The 21628-nt window shown below is 42.2% G+C and overlaps 1 protein-coding gene across 1 annotated transcript; it reads right to left on the bottom strand.

Annotated features, from left to right (window-relative positions):
• Positions 1 to 749: 749 nt before the first annotated feature.
• Positions 750 to 21362, bottom strand: LOC311491239 (uncharacterized protein). Its single transcript, XM_084549125.1, has 23 exons — positions 21263 to 21362; positions 21083 to 21165; positions 20517 to 20622; positions 20311 to 20432; positions 20034 to 20104; positions 19820 to 19942; positions 19171 to 19266; positions 18952 to 19083; positions 18734 to 18862; positions 18595 to 18635; positions 10388 to 10560; positions 6643 to 6737; positions 5963 to 6071; positions 5461 to 5566; positions 5255 to 5376; positions 4973 to 5043; positions 4756 to 4881; positions 4313 to 4408; positions 4094 to 4225; positions 3876 to 4004; positions 3737 to 3777; positions 3293 to 3333; positions 750 to 3205 (listed from the first exon to the last, which is right to left on the bottom strand). Exons 2-23 carry the CDS (start codon positions 21120 to 21122, stop codon positions 2670 to 2672), a joined length of 2637 nt encoding a protein of 878 aa, XP_084405251.1. The 5' UTR covers positions 21123 to 21165; positions 21263 to 21362; the 3' UTR covers positions 750 to 2669.
• Between the last annotated feature and the right edge of the window lie 266 nt (positions 21363 to 21628).

The raw sequence follows: 21628 nt of genomic DNA, 5'->3' as shown, positions 1-21628 counted from the left end.
TGAAGGCAGAACAAAAGGTAAGCTCATTGAAAATGACGACACAGGGCCAAGAAGAGAGACATGACTCTGAAATTAAACTATTTGAATTGTACAGCTTTAATTGTTGCACTGTGAAAGAGCTCCATAATTCATGTTAATTAATTACACCATTTTCAGTGTCTGAGTCAAGGGATCATAGTGGGCAAGTTGAGTCCTAAACAAACTAAATTAAATAAGGTGAAGAATAACATAAAACAAAGAATAAAAACAAAGAATAAAATGAAGAATATATATGAATAACAAATTCAGCTGTAAAGATCAAGTAAGTGCACAGTACTGGATGTCAGTGAATAAATTAGGAGATGTCTATACAAGTGAGGTTAGCTGTACAAGGAGATATTGGTATACATAGTAAAGGTTTAGATGGGGGTGGGTATAGGGATAGACCATGTCAGTATTCATAGGAAGACATAGGAGACAGCGCCTATGAAATGCCACAAAGATTTTGTCAAAACTTACAAAAACATTTGTATTCTTTTTCAGCTACAGTGTTTTATATCTGTGCTATTACTCTCATAACTGTTTTTTATTTCTTTTGATAGAAACAGTCTCATTATCTCCTCGTCTTCCTCTCGTTCTCTAATCCTTTCTTATCTTGTTAATCATGATCAGTGGACTTTTACAGAAACTGTTAAGAAAACAAGCTTCATGACATTTAAAATGATTTCAAACATATTTTTATTTATTTAAATCATGACCAAAGTCCTTCACAAAAGACAAACACAGTAGTTTGGTTCTCATGATAAACACTGAACATCTTTAACATTAGTCAGTGGGCAGTGATTTACAGGCGTGGAGTGATTTTACAGTAAACAGCAATCACAGATCATTTAAAACTGTCCTTGACACTAAAAAAACTAAACACACACATTTATAACAATACTACATTACGTGCTGCATTAGGAAAACATTTTGTAAGATTTTGAAGTAATTTCAGGGCAACAGCAACAACTAAAACTCAATTAAAAGACACAACAAATGATATGATTGTTCAGTTGGTTCTTCTTATGTACTGACATTTTCATTAAAGTTAATTTGTGTGAGTTTCTACAGACTGAATAAATGTGAATTATTAGTCCTTGCTCCTCAAACAGGACGTGACGTATGCAACGAGCAACTTCACCAACAACACAAAAATGTCTGGTTACTTATTGATGTGTGATAAGTGTCATTTAGCTGAGAATCAGTCATTCACTAACTAATGATACAACACTGACTATCATTTGTGTCATATATTTTATCCTAACACATCTCGCTCATATCGTCTTTTTGTCTTACAGACTTTTTGGAGCGGAAACACAAGGCAACCAACAATGTACTTTTTTTTTCTTCTTCTTCTTCTTTGGAGGTGTGCTGGCATTTGAATCAGCTTCAGTATTTGTCTCGTTCTCCTCTTCTTTGTTTCCGAAGAATCTTACATTTCTTTCTTTCGGTGTCTCTGGGAAAGGTGTCTCATTCAGGTTTAACTTACTGACATCTGTAGTTAAACCGTTTGTGTTTTGATCACATGTACTCTCCAGTTTTACGTCATGGCTGCCACTGTTCTGTCTCCAATGTGCATCTTCCTCTGCTTCTGCCCATGTCTTCTTTGTCATGAGACTACTTTGAATATCACTGTGGGCTCTCTTAACTGGGCGTTGCTTTGAAAGTCCTGCAACTCCCTCCCTGATTTCTTTAATGGAGCTGTGCTGCACAGATTTTTCATCTGGTCCAGCATCTCCCAGTATTTTAAACTGATCATGGTGTCTCCTCTGATCTATTTTCTCTCCTCTGCTTCCTGACAGTCGTCCCTGCCTCAAATCTCCTCTGCTGTGACTGTCTTCTTTCTTTACATTTGGATGTTGGACTCCCTGTTTTTGTCGCTCTTGTGATCTGTCATTATCCTCATCATGCACCATATAGTGTATTGTGGATCCGCTGCTTTGCACATGTTTATTACCCATTTTGTCTTCTGAATGTCACAGAGACATATCTCGTAAGGTGTCACTGATGTCCTTTTTGCACTTTCTATAGTCATTTGTATCTTTCTGTCTAGTGTCAACAACTCTCCCATCATTCCCAGAATGATTTTTAGTTTTCATAAGTTGATATGTTATTATATCAGTATCTTCGTTATCGACGCCAACATGTTTAACAGACGTACGCTGTCTAGTTTTCTCCTGATATTTAATGATGTTCTGACTAGATCTTCCTTTGTTATTCTCCCCTACAACTTCATCATGGTCATAATTCATTGTGGACTTCTCTCCTCTTGCATGTTCATTATTTCCTCTTTGTTCTTTTTCTCCTGTAACACCTCTCTCCTTCTCTCTCTTTCTCTCATGTTTTCTCTCCATCCTGCTTCTACTTCCCTGATCATCTTTTGACATGTTCTCTTTCATGTAAGCTTCTCTATCGTCATGATCCTTTGCACGTTTGAAGAGATCGTATCTTGTCAAGTATTTTTCACTGTCTGGTGCCAGTATGTCTGTTTTCATTTTTTCATCTCTCTGCTTAGTTATGTAAACTTGTTTAGGGTCATAGTGTTGTCCAGTTTTCTGTTTACTGTCCTGATGTTCACTTCTGTTCTGTCTAACACTGACTAACTCTCCATTATTCTGCTGCTGATCCCTGCTGAAGTTTTCTACCAATTACTTTTCTGACTCCTCTTCACTCTCTTCTGTCTTTACATCCAATCTCCTCTCTTTGTTCTTTTCTAGCACTGTCTTTTCATGATCCTTGGCACTTTCTGTATAGGTCTGTTGTCCATTTACTTCCCGGTCATCAGCTTCTGCCTTTCCACCCATGTCCTCCTCATCATCCTCCATTTTCTTCCCCACATCACTGCCCTGTTTGTCGACACAAGCACCTTCTCCATTGTTATATGAGTCATGCTCCTGACGACTGTCTTGTACAGTCTGCCCAACATCAACTTCATTGTCTGGATTTTCTACATTTTCACAGCCAGGAGGTGGCACTCCTTCTATAGAAACAGCACTGACTATTTCTGGTACATGTCTGTCAATGGAAACAGATGCTGCAGTGTCGTTACCATCTTCTGCAGCAACTTCACCTTCACCACTGTCTCTGATCTTTACAGCATCTTGACCCTGGTTATTGTTGTTTTTGGTAGTGGGTTGGACACCTCCACTATGGGACACCTCCCAGCTGTCTTGAGTATCAGCATCTGCAATGAAACAAAAATTAGCTGTGAAATAAGGTCAAGTACTAAACAGTTAGATGGTATCATTCAAAATGAAAATGTATCTCTTACTTTTGTTCTTTCTGTAAAATAGAAGATACGCACTCTGGGATCTAGTGGGAGAAATGTGTGAAGAAAGAAAGGTTATTTTCAAAAACATGAAAATGTATAGCTTATGTGGTATCCTCTGGTATTTTTGGTCTCATTGAGAAAACAAGAAAACATAGATTCTCTTTGAAGCAGTGTCTACAGGTAAAAATGATCCAGAAAGAAATCAAGTGTTTTTGGAATTGTCTTCGGCAAAATATCAATATAGTTGTTTGTGTGCTTGACAATAAAATTTCAATCTTATGTTTCATGTGTTTGAAACCGTGAAAGAGGATATATCCAAACAAGATCAAATGTGTACTTGTTCAAATATGCTGAAAAAAATAATTTATTTCAATATTATGAGCTTATTATTTTTTGAAAAATAAAAACATACACGGTGGTCAAATTAATAAAACTAAAACTTACTTCTCAGTGTTGTTCATGTGGAATGGCTTATAATTATCAGGCTGTTTATGGAAGGAATAACAAAACACAACATGATGAATCCATTATTCCACTGTAACAACAACTTATCACTGAAGTAAAGGTGATTAAAGGTGGTTACCGATGTGACCCTGGTATCATCAAAGTTGTACCATCTGTCTCCATTCTCATCTTTGATTGTAACATTGTAATGTCCACTTCTCAGATCACCATAATGATCCACAACTGCATACAGTTCATATGTCTGACCCTGATCAAAGAAAGAAATGACAGACATTAAAATCAGGAATAACAAATAAAATGTTTGTGATCAAATACTGAAAGACACTGTAACTATACCTCTGGTATCTGAAGGCTGTAGGGAACATCCACAACACAGTTGATTTTGACGTACTTCATGGAAAAGTAGTTGAAATCAAACCTCTTCAGCAGCAACATCAGAACTTCTGGATGATTCTTTATTACATATTTCTGAATCAAATAACATTAGAAACTAGATTCAGATCCAGAAATCAGATTGGTCTTTGAAATCAGAAGCGTTTTTGTCTCTTTACTCACAGAGGTAGCATCATTTTTGTCATCACAGTCATCACAGTACATCTGGTTGTCTCCGATGAATTCTGAAGCCTTGAAAAACTCCTCGATGCCATCCTCCTGAAAAACTCACTTCTTCATTTACATCCAAACTTAGCAACGTTATGTAACTACTTTACTGTAGACTATCAGCTTTGAAATAATTTTGATGTTACCCAGATTTAACAGAAAGAATGGCTGTTCTTTTAGTCACACTCCATGCCCTAAACACCCGTTATAGCACCATGTAACTGAGGTTGTAATGTTCAATAAAATGTGTTAAGAGGACTGGGTCTCCTCCAGTGTATGCAATATTTCCATAATGTTACATATCAGAAATGTCTTTTAATAGTGTTCCAGTGTTTCTCCTTCCTAATGAGCTCTCTGACCAAAATGCTGCTCTGGAAATGGAAGAGAAACGTTCTTACCACACTATAGTCTCTCCTGCTGGAATCCATCAACACAAGAGGAAGATGCCAAAATGGCTCAGTGGTGCCAGTCTGTGTACCACATTTACAGCAGGTGGTCTCGTGTGCCAGCTTCCCTTGAAAAACCTGAAAACACAAACATAAAGAAACCTGTAAACAAGTGTTAATTTCTTGTATAGATCTTGTAAACTGCCTTTGATATTGATGCAGTCTTTACCTGTGATGCCTCAGGACTGGTCAGTCTTAAAATCTTCTCAAAGTACTCAGCAGGATCTTGTTGTTCATACACTGGGTGGAGAGATAAAAGTTTATTTCCTCAATGAAATAAGTCATAAATAATTATCCTTTATGGTGATAATTAGGAGGATGGACTGTTAAATGACTGAACAAGATGCAGCTCACATCACAATACTTGAAAACTGATCAAACTTTACAAAAAGTAGATTTGACACATAGACTATTCAAAGGTTTTGTTGTTCTGTGTGTTGACATGTTCTACCTTTGGTAATGCCCAGCTTCTTGGTCATTTTATATGTGTACGTTGTACGTTCCTCTAAGTCCATAAATAAGTCCTTAAGATCATGATCAATACACTCAGTGTCAGGGTTTTCTTCTGCATACCTAAACAAAGGATATACACAGGTGACACAAAGATACACTTAACTTTAAATACATCATAAAGCATGACGCTGAACAATAACAAACCTTTTCACAGCTTCTCTGAAGTCTTTGGTCATGAACAGCACCTGCAGCACACTGTTCAAGTAATCTGTTGATCCTTGGTTCATCAAGCCATGGTACTGAATATTAGCTGCAGAGAGGAGATTATTAATGATACACAAACACAACTGTCTTCACATTATTACTGTGAATCCAAAACTAAACAAGCAAAGGATTCAGGAAAGTGGTGTTTCATTTTTACGAGGTAGTTTGGATTTTCATATGGAAAAAACACATTTCAAGTAATGACAACAAACTCTGTCTTTTTGCTGTGGCACTGAAAAATTGTGTCAGGTGCCTCCTTGTTGCTTTAATTATTCTTGGCATGTATCCAGTTAATCTTTGTACTGATCATCGATTGGACAGAGTTGAGAAGCTCATAAAACGCTGGTTTGAGTTTCAACTCACAGGTCTGAAGAGATTATAGCTACATCCATGTGAAAGAACTTTAAACACCATGCTTAAACAGAATCCACTGCATACTTACTCGGGGAGGTGTAATTAAAAACAGCTTTAATGAAATCCATTTTATATCTCTTGAAGATCTGTCCACTTCTACACTGCTGACAGCTGCAAAGCAATTGCTCGTTGACAATCAATAAGCCATAATCGTTGATTTGTGATTAACGAAAATAACATGACCGTCAAAAGAAAAATGCAAGCCTACCCTCAAGACTGACACTTTCAAAACATTACTGGAGGATCCAGTACAAGCCAGTATGTCTCCTGCGTAGTTAAAACCCTCGGATGCTTTCTCTTTCACTTACGCCACACTTGCAGTAATGATGCATTCAGGGTGTGTCGGATGTTTTTGTTTTTTAATCGAAATACTCCAGGCCTCAATACTCAATTGCCTGGGGGAAAAAAATCCTAATAATACTCTTTGTATAATACAGAAATCTTAATTAGAATAAAACAAGTCAGCAAGTGATAAACACCATTTAAACAAATAACCAGTTGAAGGGGTTTAAAACATCAATAACATATTTTTTTTCCAGGGTAAAGGCTTTGGAGGCTGCAGAGACATGGTGTTATGTTATGACCTGCTGGGTGTGGCCAGTGTGGCAGGTGGTGTTCGGATGCTGGCTTTCTGATCTGTGATTTAACACTTCCTGTTTTTAAATAACTTTTGTAGCCTACATATTTCAAATGATTCTGTTAGGATACCCTCATATGTTGCCTATCACTGTTACTACCAGCACTGTCCAGCGAGTCTGCGTCCAGCCTCTGGTCAGCGGAGATCAGACTTATAGTTCCTTGTCCTACACAGAGTGACACAAACACACCCGAAAAGACGTATTACTTAAAACATGACTGTATGCAGTATGAGTGAGTATCCCTCACTGTGGGATAAATTATCTTAAAGGATTATCTTATTTTATCTCAGAAACTTATTTTAAACCATCTGTGGGAAAGGCCACGGACAAAATCAGGACTTCCTCGCGCATGCGCAGCTGAACATGCGTGAGGCACGAGTGCCGTGAGTGATGAAGCCCACGAGTGATGCAGCGTTTGGATGTTAGTCTCGTTTTTGTTGTTAAATTCCATTCCTGCTCGTTTGAAGATCCTTTGTGCGTTCGTGACAAATATACCACAAAGTACCACACACACATATAAGTTATTACCACAAGTTGCTACGAATACAAACAGATATTTGAAGATAGCCCAATTCTGGTGCCTTAGCCCTGTACAAATTGTCCTTGTGTGTAACTGTGCTGCCTTAAGAAGAAGTAAATAGTTGACTGCATTCTGGAGTCCGAGTGTTCTTGTAGACACACCAAGGTGACACTACGGCATCCGAACATCACCATACAGTCCACCCAGCTATCACTAAGCTCGTATTAACACAGGTCCTTCGAGCCGGATTTTTGTAGTGCCTCTTTGGAGTCCTTAACCTACAGAATGCAGCGCCGTTACTCTAGTGGGGACCTCCCTTCGCTTCCTGATGTCCGACCGAAGCGTCAGTCCCATCAGCCTGCTTACCTCAGAGACTTTGAAGTCCAACTGGTGGGCCAACGACGACCGGCAGTACAGTCAAATGCAGTTAATCTAGCACAGTACACACAGGGGACAGAAGACAGGCACCCGAAGATGACTGAGGAGGGAGCCAGGAGGATGACGCCTCTCTCATCTCGCTCGTCCACCCCCAGCCTAGAGTCAGGCTACGTGATGCTTGATGAGTGGCATGCCACTCAGGGAACCCAGGCAGCTGCAAATCAGCAACATGTAGCCCAGCCTAGAGCACAGATGGCAGCTCCTCCAGGACTGGATCCAAGACTTGTTAGACCCCATGAGGGCCACGAAATGCCAAGTGCACAAGCAGTGCTTCAGTATAGACCAGTTGAGACCTTGCATCCTGAGCAGCCTGCTCAAAGCCCTTATGCTGATAGAATTCCTTCCTTTCATCAGCTTCCCCTTCTCGCAGCCCAGGCCTCAGCACCTAAACCTTACCTGCATGCTAGTGCCACCTCTGTATTTCAGCCTCTTCCTCCAAGAGCTAGCACGCCTGCTCCCCGGTCCCACTCAGTACCTCTGCCATTCATCCCCCCACATTATAGCCATCCACCTGATGCAAGCCCAGCAGCCGCATGCAGAGCACGAAGCAATCCGGTGGACCCTGCGGCACAGTTAGCCGACACAAAGGAGCAGTTCATGATGGACACCATCAACCGGATGATGAGTGAGCTCCAGGCCATTAAAGATCAAACTAGATCAGCACCCCCTAGAATCCCACCTGCGCCCACACAGTATCCAAGTCAGCAGCCTTATGGTAGCAATCCACCACAGGATCATGTGAGAGATCACTACGCTTATACCAGTCAGCCTTATGCCTACGGATATCCTCATCCACAACCACCTTTAGCCAGCCTGTATCCGCCAAGGCCTTCAGAGCCATTACAGCCAACCAACCTCACTCAGTCATATGCGCCACTGAACCCTCAGCCTACTTATGCGCCCTTTCCTACCACCTATGCTGCTCCTGCTCAGAAGCCTCTAGCATTTCTCAGCGAGAGAACGTATCGAGGACCCATCCCGACTATTCCAGACTTCTCAAAGCCAGATCCTAGCGAGTTCACTCGCCTCAAGATTGCCTTAGAAAACCTCCTACCTCCTGATGCCACAGAGCTATTCCGTTATCAGGTTCTGTTGGATCATCTCAAGTTAGAGGAGGCCCGTCTGGTAGCCGACGCCTATTTAAACTCTCCTACCCCTTACTCACAGACCATGGCGGCTTTGACTGATAAGTTTGGAAGACCTCAGAAACTGGCCCTGAAGAAAATCGCTACGGTTATGAATGCTCCAGATATCCGTCAGGGAGACACTCAGGCATTCCAGAAGTTTGCCCTACAAGTGCGTGCTTTAGTGGGGATGCTGCAGACACTAGGGACAGAAGGAGCAGTGGAGCTCCAATGTGGATCTCATGTGGAGCGGCTCCTAAGCAAACTCCCCTCAGACCTTCGGTCAGAATTCCGGAGAAGCATGTGCCGGCGGCCACGAACAGGGTACGACCTAACAGACTTCTCGGACTGGCTGCAATACGAGGCATGGTGCCAGGACAGTGAAAGCCAAACTAGCCTTAAAGAATCCAAGCCTAATGGTAAGCAGAAGAATCAGAAGCGTGATCCTAAATCCTCTCGTCCAGCCACGGTGCTTCATGGCACTGAGGAGACCTCTGACAAGCAAGTCAGCGAACCGCCAAAGAAGCCTGATGGCACAGGCAAGAAGAAGCCGCAAGCATACTGCCCATACTGTGACTCTAGTGAGCACTTCTTAAGTCAGTGTGACACCTTTAAGTCCTTTGATAAAGATCAAATCACTCAGTGGATAAAGTCCAACAAACGCTGCTGGCGGTGTGGAAGAGGACATGTAGCAGCGGTGTGTACCCTCAAGAAGCCGTGCAGTAAGTGCCAAGGTAAACATCTACAGATACTGCATGAAGTCAACACCAAGCCTGTGAAGGATGGACCAACTCCAGTCACCTCTGCAACCGAAACCCTGTATCTGAACAGACCAAGCGAGTGCAGTCGAGTCCTCCTGAAAGTAGTTCGGGTCCTCCTTCAGCACGAGAACAAGACATTTGACACCTATGCAGTCCTAGATGACGGCTCTGAACGCACAATGCTTCTACCTGCCGCCGCACGGAAACTTGGACTATGTGGACCCCCTGAGACATTAGCCTTGCGCACCATCCGCCAGGATATGCAGACTCTGCCTGGCATGACGGTGACATTCAGAGTCTCACCTATCACACAACCTAACAGAGCCTTTGTGATTAGCGACGCCTTCACAGCTGAGCGTCTCAGCCTTGCTGATCACACCTACCCAGTGGACAGCCTGAGGCTAAAGTTCAAGCATCTCCAAGACATCCCACTACAAGCCTTCGACAGAGTGAGTCCAACACTGCTGATAGGGGCTGATAACCCTCACTTGATAACTCCTCTGGAGCCTGTTCGTCTAGGACCCCCTGGCGGCCCAGCTGCGATCAAGACGAGGCTTGGTTGGACACTCCAAGGTCCGTCTAGGCTTACCGAGCTCAAGTTATCATCCCAGCAGTGCTTGTTGGCTTCACTCAGTCCATTGGACGTGGAGCTGCGTAGGAATGTGGAGAAGCTTTGGCAACTCGACGTCTTGCCACTGAGATGTGAGAAGCAGATGACGCGCTCACGCGAAGATCAGCAAGCCATTGATCTTCTTGATTCCAAGACCATCAGGGTAGAGGTCAATGGCGTGCTCAGATATGCCACTCCGCTACTTCGGAAGAAGAACTTCCCTGTACTCCAGGCCCCTATGGAGGCAGTTATGCCACGGCTTAGAGGTTTGGAGAGACGCCTATTGAAAGATCCAGAAAGCGTAGCAGCCTACGAAGTGGAGATGGAGAAGTTGGAAACATCCAACGTTGTAGCCAAGTTACCTGTCAAGTCGACTCCATCTGGTGGGGAGAGCTGGTATATCCCCCACCACATGGTGCAGCATAACGGTAAGAACCGTATTGTGTTCGACTGTTCCTTCCAGTACAGAGGCATCAGCCTGAACGAGTCCTTGCTGCCTGGCCCAACGTTGAGCCCGTCCCTGTTGGGAGTCCTTCTGCGGTTCAGGGAGCACAGCGTGGGCATAAGTGGTGACATCAGAGGCATGTTTCACCAAGTGCTGTTACTGCCCGAAGACAGACCCCTTCTGCGCTTTGTTTGGCGCAACATGAAGAGAGAAGAGACACCTCAGGTCTACGAGTGGCAAGTGTGGCCATTTGGGACCACTTGCAGTCCGTGTTGCGCCACGTACGCGCTACAGCAGCATGTCTTCAACAACAGCCAGGCAAACAGCATGGAGCGGTTCTCCGTAGAAAGGTGCTTCTATGTTGACAATTGTTTGCAGAGCCTGCAGTCTGCCCAAGAAGCGAAACAGTTGGTTGACAGCCTTAGAAGCCTCCTTGCCTCTGGAGGATTCGAAATCCGGCAGTGGGCCAGTAACACGCCTCAGGTAATAAACCACCTACCTGCTGAGGCCAGGTCCGACAAGCTGGAGTTGTGGCTGGCCCATGACAAGTCAGAAGCGCATGAGTCAACCCTCGGCCTCATCTGGCATTGTGATGCTGATGTCTTCAGTTACAAGAGCAGAACCGTTACCTATGACCAGACCACCATGCGCAATGTCTACCGTGTCTTAGCCAGTCAGTATGACCCACTCGGGTTCATACTTCCCTACACCACTCGAGCAAAGGTGCTGGTCCAGCGCCTGTGGGACCGTCAAAGAGGCTGGGATGATCCCAATCTCCCTGAAGACCTGCTGGCTGCCTGGCACACCTGGGAAAGTGAGCTTGCATACTTACCTCAAGTGCAGTTGCCAAGATGTTACACCCCTGCTGACATGGACCATCCAGACACTAAGAGAGACATTCATGTCTTTTGTGATGCTTCTGAAAAGGCTTACGGGGCGGTCACTTACCTGAGGTCCGAAGATGTCAGAGGGAGGGTTCATGTGGCCTTTCTCCTTGCACGCTCACGAGTTGCACCCAGGAAACAGCTTTCAATGCCTCGTTTGGAGCTGTGTGCAGCTGTTACTGGAGCTCAGTTAGCAAAGCTGTTGAGGACCGAGCTTACCTTGGAGATCCGCCACGTTGTGCTTTGGAGTGATTCAACAACAGTCCTCACCTGGCTTCACTTGGAGTCATGCCGCTTCAAAGTATTCGTCGGCACTAGAGTGGCGGAAATACAAGAGCTCACTGACCTCAAAGCCTGGCGCTACATTGAGTCCTCCAAGAATCCAGCAGACGACCTCACTCGAGGCAAATCTTTGCAAGAGTTGGCCGAACCAAACAGATGGTGTGAAGGACCAGAGTTCTTAAAGCTACCCACTGACGAGTGGCCTACTCTCCCTCCACCAAGCGATTTGGTTTCAGAGGATGCAACTGAGCTCAAGCGCTCTACTTTCTGTGGACTGAGTACGTCTGCCAATCCAGACAGGCCAACATTCAAGACTTGGAAAGACCTGGTGGAGTCTCTTGCTCAGGAGCTTCATGGGGCGGCCAGCCTGTCTGGACCGGTTTCTGCTAGTACATATCAGGCTGCAGAAATGCTTGCATTCCAGAATGCTCAGCAAGAGAGCTTTCCAGATGACTACGAACTCCTCAAGTCAGGCAAACCTGTGGCATCCAGTAGTCACCTCCTTTGTCTCTCACCTGAGTTCGACCCAGCCCATCAGGTCATCAGAGTGGGAGGGCGTCTTCGTAGAGTGGAAGGGCTTGATCCGGAGGCTGTACATCCCATTGTACTTGATCCAGCTCACCCATATACAAGGCTGCTCATTCAGGAGTACGACTCAAAGCTTTGCCACCCTGGACCTGAGCGAGTATTCGCCGAACTGAGGCGCAGAGTTTGGATTCTCAGAGGCCGTGAGGCAGTTAAGCGTCACCAACGCCGATGCCTTGAGTGCTGCCGATGGAGATCCAAACCAGCAGTTCAGAAGATGGTTGACCTACCACCTCCACGGCTTCGACTGTTCAAGCCGGCATTCTACTCCTGTGGCATGGACTGCTTTGGCCCACTTGTAGTCAAGTTGGGCAGAAGAACAGAAAAGAGGTGGGGACTACTCTTTAAGTGTCTAACCACAAGAGCAGTGCACATGGATCTGTTAGTGTCAATTGACCTTGACTCCTTCTTGATGGCCCTACGGAGGTTTATAGCTCGACGAGGCAAGCCAGCCGAGTTGTTTTCAGACCAAGGAACCAACTTCCGAGGGGGAGAGAAAGAGTTGAAGGAAGCCTTCTCCAACTTAAGCCCCGAGGTCCAGCAACACCTGGCCACTCAGCAGATTTTGTTCCACTTCAACCCTCCAGCGGCACCCCATTTTGGTGTTGCATGGGAACGAGAAATCCGCTCGGTCAAAGCTGCTCTGTACACCACCATCGGTTCCCAGACAGTGAGTGAGGAGGTGCTCAGAACCGTCCTCATTGAGATTGAGTCCATACTCAACTCCAAACCGCTAGGCTATGTTTCAGCAAACGTAGCGGATTTGGATCCGGTGACCCCAAACTCATTGCTAATGGGGCGGCTTGACAGCGCCCTGCCCCAAGTGGTTTATCCACAGTCAGAGCTCCTCGGACGTCGGAGGTGGAGACACTCTCAAGTTCTCGCAGATCGGTTCTGGACAGCCTTTGTGAAGAACTACCTACCTGGCCTGCAAATGAGAGGGAAATGGACGACTCCTGCACCGGACGTCACAGTTGGATCCGTGGTCATGATGGTGGATCCTCAGTTGCCCCGGTCCCTCTGGCAGATTGGAAAGGTGTTGACAGTATTTCCAGGTCCTGATGGTCATGTGAGAAGCGCCGAGGTATAGATCAAGGACAAAGTGTACACCAGGCCCATCGTCCGTCTCATTGTCCTGCCTGAGATCCCCGACGACGACCCCAGCATGCCCTGACCGGACCAGTTGATGGCCTTTCCGTGAGCACCTTTGTCACCAAATGTGGGGGCGGCTGTGTTGGAAAGGCCACGGACAAAATCAGGACTTCCTCGCGCATGCGCAGCTGAACATGCGTGAGGCACGAGTGCCGTGAGTGATGAAGCCCACGAGTGATGCAGCGTTTGGATGTTAGTCTCGTTTTTGTTGTTAAATTCCATTCCTGCTCGTTTGAAGATCCTTTGTGCGTTCGTGACAAATATACCACAAAGTACCACACACACATATAAGTTATTACCACAAGTTGCTACGAATACAAACAGATATTTGAAGATAGCCCAATTCTGGTGCCTTAGCCCTGTACAAATTGTCCTTGTGTGTAACTGTGCTGCCTTAAGAAGAAGTAAATAGTTGACTGCATTCTGGAGTCCGAGTGTTCTTGTAGACACACCAAGGTGACACTACGGCATCCGAACATCACCATACAGTCCACCCAGCTATCACTAAGCTCGTATTAACACCATCAGATATTATATTTCACACAACACTGCTTTTGGCTTTTTGGAAGAGCCTGAACAATCAGCCCCCCTAAAACGAGCCTAATGACGCCACTGATTCATAGGAAGACATAGGAGACAGTGCCTATGAAATACCACAAAGATTTTGTCAAAACTTACAAAAGAATCCCTCTTATTAAAACAAACAAACAAACAAACAAACAAACAAACAAACAAACAAACAAACAAAAAACACTGGAACTACAGTGTTGTATATCTGTTTATAACTGTTTTTTATTTCTTTTGAAAAACAGTCTCATTGTCTGCTCATCTTCCTCTCGTCTTCCTCTCGATCTCTAATCCTTTATCTTGTTAATTATGATCAATGGACTTTTCAAAAACTGTCAAGAAAAACAAACTTCATGATATTTAAAATGATTTCAAACATATTTTTATTTATTTAAATCATGACCAAAGTCCTTCATATAAGACAAACACAGTAGTTTGGTTCTCATGATAAACACTGAACATCTTTAACATTAGTCAGTGGGCAGAGATTTACAGGCGTGGGGTGATTTGACAGTAAACATCAATCACAGATCATTTAAAACTGTCCTTGACACTAAAATATCTAAACACATACACATTTATAACAATACTGCATTACGTGCTGCATTAGGAAAACATTTTGTAAAAATGTTAAGTAACTTCAAAGCAACAGCAACAACTAAATAAATTAAAAAAGACACAAATTATATGATTGTTCAGTCAGTATTTACCATGAACATATATTTTTTTTCATTGCCCAGACATCTCCACTAAAGTTCATTTGTGTTCATTTCTACAGAGTGATACTGCTCATACAAAACATCCTGTGGCAAACAAATATTTGACACCAAACGTCACATAAACAATCAACCATGTTGTATCCATACAGCCTGGTTGCTGACTGATCTGTAAAAAGTGTGATATAGATGATCAGTGATTCAAAAATCAAGGCATGGCATGCAGTCTATATTTCATCTTAATACACCTCTCTGTCATTTGGACGTTTTTGACTTTTGGAAATACAAGACAAGCGTCTAAGCCATTTGTATATTTTCTTTTGTCGCTTTTTTTCTTTTTCTTTTTGTTTCTTTTCTTTTTTGATTCTTTTTTTCAGCTTCAGTTTTAGAAAACGTTTCTTCTCACGTTTACTTTCTACATCTATAACAATTCCAGTGTCCACATATTTTTCATCTGGTCCAGTATCTCCCAGTCTTTTGAACTGAACATGGTGTCTCCTCTGATCTATTCTCTCTCCTCTGCAGTCTGACAGTAGTTCCTGCCTCATATCTCCTCTGCTGTGACTGTCTACTTTCCTTTCTTCCTCTTTGGTCTGTTTCTTTACACTTACATTTGGATATTGGACTCCCTGTTTTTGTTGCTCATGTGATCTTCCATTATCCTCACCATGCACACTACAGTGCATTGTGGATCCTCTGCTTTGCATGTGTTCATCGCGTCTCTTACTATCATTCACTCCCATTTTGTCCTCTGAATGTCTCAGAGAAATATCTCTTAAGGTGTCACTGATGTCCTTTTTGCACTCTAGATAGTCATTTGTTTCTTTCTGTCTAGTGTCACCAACTCTCCCATCATTCCCAGAATGACTTTTGGTTTTCATAAGTTGATATTTTATTATCTCAGTATCCTCTTCATTCTTTACACCAACACATTTAACAGACATACGCTGTCTAGTTTTCACCTGATCTTTAATGATGCTCTGACTAGAACTTCCTTTGTCTTGCTCCCTTACAACTTCATATTTCACAGTGGACTTCTCTCCTCTTGCATGTTCATCATTTCTTCTTTTTTCTTTTTCTCCTGTAACACCTCTCTCCTTCTCTCTTTTTCTCTGTTTTCTCTCCATCCTGCTTCTACTTCCCTGATCATCTTTTGACAAGTTCTCTTTCATGTAAGCTTCTCTATCGTCATGATCATCCTGTTTGAAGAGATCATATCTTGTCAAGTATGTTTCACTGTCTGGTGCCAATATGTCTGTTTTCATTTTTTCATCTCTCTGCTTAGCCATGTAATCATGTACAGGGTCATAGTGTTGTCCAGTTTTCTGTTTACTGTCCTGATGTTCATTTCCGTTCTGTCTAACACTGACTAACTCTCCATTAACCTGCTGCTGATCCCTGTTGAGGTTTTCTACCAATGACTTTTCTGACTCCTCTTCGCTCTCGTCTGTCTTTACATCAAATCTCTTCTCTCTGTTCTTTTCTAGCACTACCTTTTTGTGATCCTTGACACTTGTAGTTTCTATATAGGTCCCATGTCTATTTTCTTCCTGGTCATCATCTTCTGCCTTTCCTCCCATGTCCTCTTCATCATCCTCCATTTTGTAGTTACCATCTTCTGGAGCATCTTTACTTTTATCTCCATCTCTGATCTTTTCAGCATCTTGACCCTGGTCATTGTTGTTATTGGTAGTGAGTTGGACATCTCCACTATAGGACACCTCCTGGCTGTCTTGTGTATCAGCATCTATCAATGAAAAATAGCTATGAAATAAGGTGAAGTACTAAACAGTTAGATGGTATCATTCAAAATGAAAATGTATCTCTTACTTTTTTTCTTTCTGTAAAATACAAGATACGCACTCTGGGATCTAGTGGGAGAAATGCGATGAAAAAAAGATGAAAATGTATAGTTTATGTGGTATCCTGAGGTATTTTTGGGCTGCGGTCAACATTTGATTCTCTTTGAAACAGTGCCTTAAGGTAAAAAAGGATCCAGAATACGTTTTATTCAGGTGAATATTGATGTAATACAATCATCTTATTTCTAACTTGTTTCTTTATAATTCCACCTTTGACAAATTTGCTCACGGGCATGGGATCATTTTCATTAGAAAATGTCAAATTCATGTATCATTTGCTTGAAAATGTGAATTGTTGTTGTAAATTCCCTGTCATTGTGCTATTTGTCTCTTGCGTGGGTTCTCCCGGGTTCTCCAGCTTCCTCCCACTGTCCAAAGACATGCTCATTAGGATAATTGGTGATTCTAAATTGGCCGTAGATGTGTGTCTCTCTGTGTTAGCCCTGTGATAGACTGGAGACCTGTCCAGGGTGTACCCCGCCTCTCGCCCGATGACAGCTGGGATAGGCTCCAGCCCCCATGTTAAAATGCCCAACTTTATACCAATATTCACAATATTAAATATGTTTACAGACTTGTACAAAAAAAAAACAATTTTGGCCTCTATACTTTAATTCACTACTCTTGACAACTGTACGGGTGTAGTTTTTTATAACACGTTTGTTTATTTTTTATTAAGGTTTAAAACTCTAAATAATCAGGGGTATGGCCAAAGGACAGGTGACGGATGCTAGCTGTCAGAGGTCTCTAGCCGCTAGCTGTGGTCTCTCTGCTGGACCTCACCTGATCTAATGACAACCTCTCAGCTGTGTTTGAGGTTTTGATAAATTTCAGATCATTTTACATACAGATAATACCTGACTGCTATTGTTCCAGTTATGGAACATCTAACAAGTGTGTGCTCCACTTCAGTAAGTGAATTTTGAGCATTATATAAGTTTGTTGACATTGTCTTTGCCCAACATAGCTAGCCTGGTATCTGAAGTGGTTAATTAGTTCATTTGCAAGCTAATGAAACATGAGCGATACAGCGCAGTGCTGCATTGGCTGGCTGCTGGCAACAGAGAGTAGAACTTAGCCTAGCTTGGTGGCCGTGGCTAGCTGGTGGCGGCGAGTTGAATGGGTGTGTTCAACAGCCAGACGTTATTTAGCCCACCTCCCAGACCTAAACAACTCTCCACCGACATGCCCATATTTGGATTATCTGAGAAAGGTAGAGTCTCTCAAAACCAAAATGGCACCACCATGCCCGAGCTTCATTCCCACTGTTCAGAAGGCAGTGGGTGACATCACAGAGGGTTTGTCCATCTTTTATATACAGTCTTTGTTTCATATACAGTCTGTTGTTGTTGCACAGAGACTGCTGCTCTATGTCTACAGAAAACGCGGTCATGACAAAAGTCAAGCATATAATGTTATGTTAATAAGTGTTTTCCATCTTTCCATCAGCTAGATACATTAATTTGTTCACGTGCTGATTGCACTAGAGGCGATAATGCTAGCAGACCAGCTAGTGGTATTGATCTGTAAAGCTGTTAAATGTTGGTACATTTTCTGGTCTTTCTTACAGAAACCATTCATTCATTAATTCCTCATCCAACTCAATATACTGTAAATAGTGAGAACTGTTATCTGTGTCTGCGTCTACAATCTGACCAGAGTTGCCGTTCTGGATGAAGTGGTGCCAGCAATATTTATCTATTTTGTGATATTAACAACACTTGTTCAGATGTGTTGAATTTAAGTTATCATAACTTAAGTTTAGGAACAAGACCATGCCCTGTTCTGTTTCCCACGTTACAAAGGTGTATCCCGACCCTCTCCCTCAGTTGTCAAGGCGTAGTCCTCTTCCATCTTGCATTTGTCTTTGACTCATCTGTCGACCCTTCTCACCCCTCCATTCATGTCCGTCATGCCCTCTGTCAGTGAACTTCTTTGCATCAGTTAAGGTTTGGTCTTTGTTAGTGAAAAAGTCAGTCATTTCAATGTGATGGGCTTATTGTTTTTTTTCACATAAAGCTTTACATGCAAACTAAATCTAGAAATAAAAATAAATAAATGAAAAAAAAAACTTACTTCTCAGTGTTGTTCATGTGGAATGGCTTATAATTATCAGGCTGTTTATGGAAGGAATAACAAAACACAACATGATGAATCCATTATTCCACTGTAACAACAACTTATCACTGAAGTAAAGGTGATTAAAGGTGGTTACCGATGTGACCCTGGTATCATCAAAGTTGTACCATCTGTCTCCATTCTCATCTTTGATTGTAGCATTGTAATGTCCACTTCTCAGATCACCACAATGATCCACAACTGCATACAGTTCATATGTCTGACCCTGATCAAAGAAAGAAATGACCAACATTAAAATCAGGAATGAAAAATAAAATGTTTGTGACCAAATACTGAAAGACACTGTAAATATACCTTTGGTATCTGAAGGCTGTAGGGAACATCCACAACACAGTTGATTTTGATGTACTTCATGGAAAAGTAGTTGAAATCAAACCTCTTCAGCAGCAACATCAGAACTTCTGGATGGTTCTTTATTACATATTTCTGAATCAAATAACATTAGAAACTAGATTCAGATCCAGAAATCAGATTGGTCTTTGAAATCAGAAGCATTTTTGGCTCTTTACTCACAGAGGTAGCATTATTTTTGTCATCACAGTTGTCACAGTACATCTGGTTGTCTCCAAAGAATTCTGAAACCTTGAAAAACTCCTTGATGCCGTCCTCCTGAAATATATACTCATGTCATCTATTTCCGATCTTAGCTCTGACTAAAATGTGCAGACCAGTTTTTCTGTCTCAGAAGAATCTGAGACAAACAGAAGGTCAAACAAACCAGAGAACCAGCAACAAGAGAGAATCATCTTAAATGTAGTCTGCAGTTTAATACAAAAAGCAGGGCAACAACACCAGATGCCAGTACATCCTATGTACAAATTTAATTAAATCATCAAAAGCAGACAGACTTACGGCCCTGTCAGTGCTTTAAGTGGGCCAGTACACTTCTGGTATGCACTGGTCTTTTCCCATTACAATAGAAGCTCCCATAAGCAGTCTGTACCCTCTCCTATCAGTTCATAATGGCGCTCAAACTGCATTAAGCAGGGGGGCAAATTCCCCAAGTGTTGCCAAATCCAGGACATTTTCTTAATTTGCTAGCATTTTGTCATCAATGTGCGTGTGTTTTCCTATTAAGCTCCTTTGGCCAACATAGCTTCACTGTGCTGATGAGCTCTCTGACCAAAATGTTGTTCTGGAAATGGGAGAGAAACGTTCTTACCACACTATAGTCTTTCCTGTTGAAATCCAACGCAAGGGGAAGATGCCAAAACGGCTCAGCGGTGCCAGTCTGTGTACCACATTTACAGCAGGTGGTCTCGTGTGCCAGCTTCCCTTGAAAAATCTGAAAACACAAATATGAAGAAACCTGTAAACAAGTGTTAATTTCTTTTATAGATCTTGTAAACTGCCCTTTATACTGACACAGTCTTTACCTGTGATGCCTCAGGGCTGGTCAGTCTTAAAATCTTCTCAAAGTACTCAGCAGCATCTTGTTGTTCATACACTGGGTGGAGAGATAAAAGTTTTTTTCTTCAATTAAATAATTCCTAAATAATTATCCATTATGGTGATCATTAGGAGGATGGACTGTTAAATGACTGAACAACGTGCAGCTCACATCAAGATACATTACAAAAAGTAGAAAAAAGTGGTCCTTTGATACATAGACTATTCAAAGGTTTTGTTGTTCTGTGTGTTGACATGCTCTACCTTTAACGATGCCCAGCTTCTTCGTCATTTTATATGTGTACGTTGTACGTTTCTCTAAGTCCATAAACAAGTCCTTCAGATCATGATCAATACGGTCAGTGTCAGGGTTTTCTTCTGCGTACCTAAACAAAGGATATACACAGGTTACACAAAGATACACTGAACTTTAAATACATCATAAAGCATGACGTTGGACAACAACAAACCTTTTCACAGCTTCTCTGAAGTCTTTGGTCATGAACAGCACCTGCAGCACACTGTTCAAGTAACATGTTGATCCTTGGTTCATCAAGCCATGGTACTGAATATTAGCTGCAGAGAGGAGATTATTAATGATACACAAACACAACTGTCTTCACATCATTACTGTGAATCCTAAACTAAACAAGCAAAGGATTCAGGAAAGTGGTGTTTTATTTTTACGAGGTAGTTTGGATTTCCATATGGAAAAAACACATTTCAAGTAATGACAACAATTAAAATGTGGTTTTAATACTTATTTTTCTGGCACATTTATGAAACATTTAACGCTCTGTCTCTTTACTGTGGCACTAAAAAATTGTGTCAGGTTCTTCCTTGTTGCTTTAATTATTCTTGGCATGTATCCAGTTAATCTTTGTACTGATCATCGATTGGACAGAGTTGAGAAGCTCATAAAACGCTGGCTTGGAGTTTGTGCAACTGCGTTTGAACTCACTGGTCTGAAGAGATTATACATCCATGTGAAAGAACTTTAAACACCATGCTTAAACAGAATCCACTCAATACTTACTCGGGGAGGAGTAATTAAAAACAGCTTTAAAGAAAGCCATTTTATATCTCTTGAAGATCAGTCCACTTCTACACTGCTGAGAGCTGCAAAGCAATTGCGCGTTGACAATCAATAAGTCATAATCGTTGATTTGTGATTAACGACAATAACATGAACGTCAAAAGAAAAATACAAGCCTACCTTCAGTTGTAAGACTGACATTTTCAAGACATTACTGGAGGATCCAGTACAATCGAGTGTATCTCCTGCGAAGTTAAAACCCTCGGATGCTTTCTCTTTCACTTACGCCACACTTGCAGTAATGATGCATTCAGGGTGCATCGGATTCTATAGGTTTTTTAAAAACGAAATACTCAAGGATTGCCTGTTGAAAAAAATGTGTCGAAAACCGACAAAATCTGAAGATTGAAACTATGATATTAAAGGTAGGGGACAAAAAAAAAAAAAAAAAAAAACAAACAAAAAAACCCAGTTGTTCTGAATGTGTCTAAATAAACTACAAATGTAATGGAACGCTCTTAGAAATCCTTCTCTGCTGAATTGAAC

This window comes from Chelon labrosus (genome assembly GCF_963514085.1).
Source record: "Chelon labrosus genome assembly, chromosome: 1".
In the NCBI taxonomy this organism is placed as follows: Eukaryota; Metazoa; Chordata; class Actinopteri; order Mugiliformes; family Mugilidae; genus Chelon; species Chelon labrosus.
Note: the sequence above shows the minus strand (reverse complement) of the source record. Positions and strands in the feature narration are given on the sequence as shown.

What these genes read in the sequence shown, in the direction of transcription:
- LOC311491239 (XM_084549125.1), bottom strand. Translation starts at nt 21,122, where the DNA reads ATGGCTTTCTTTAAAGCTGTTTTTAATTACTCCTCCCCGA. An exon ending in AGATGGAGTCGACTTGACAG is followed by an intron (nt 6,738 to 10,387) that starts GTAACTTGGCTA and finishes CACTCTGTGTAG; the next exon opens with GACAAGGAACTATAAGTCTG. An exon ending in TTTTAATTACACCTCCCCGA is followed by an intron (nt 5,567 to 5,962) that starts GTAAGTATGCAG and finishes TCCTCTCTGCAG; the next exon opens with CTAATATTCAGTACCATGGC.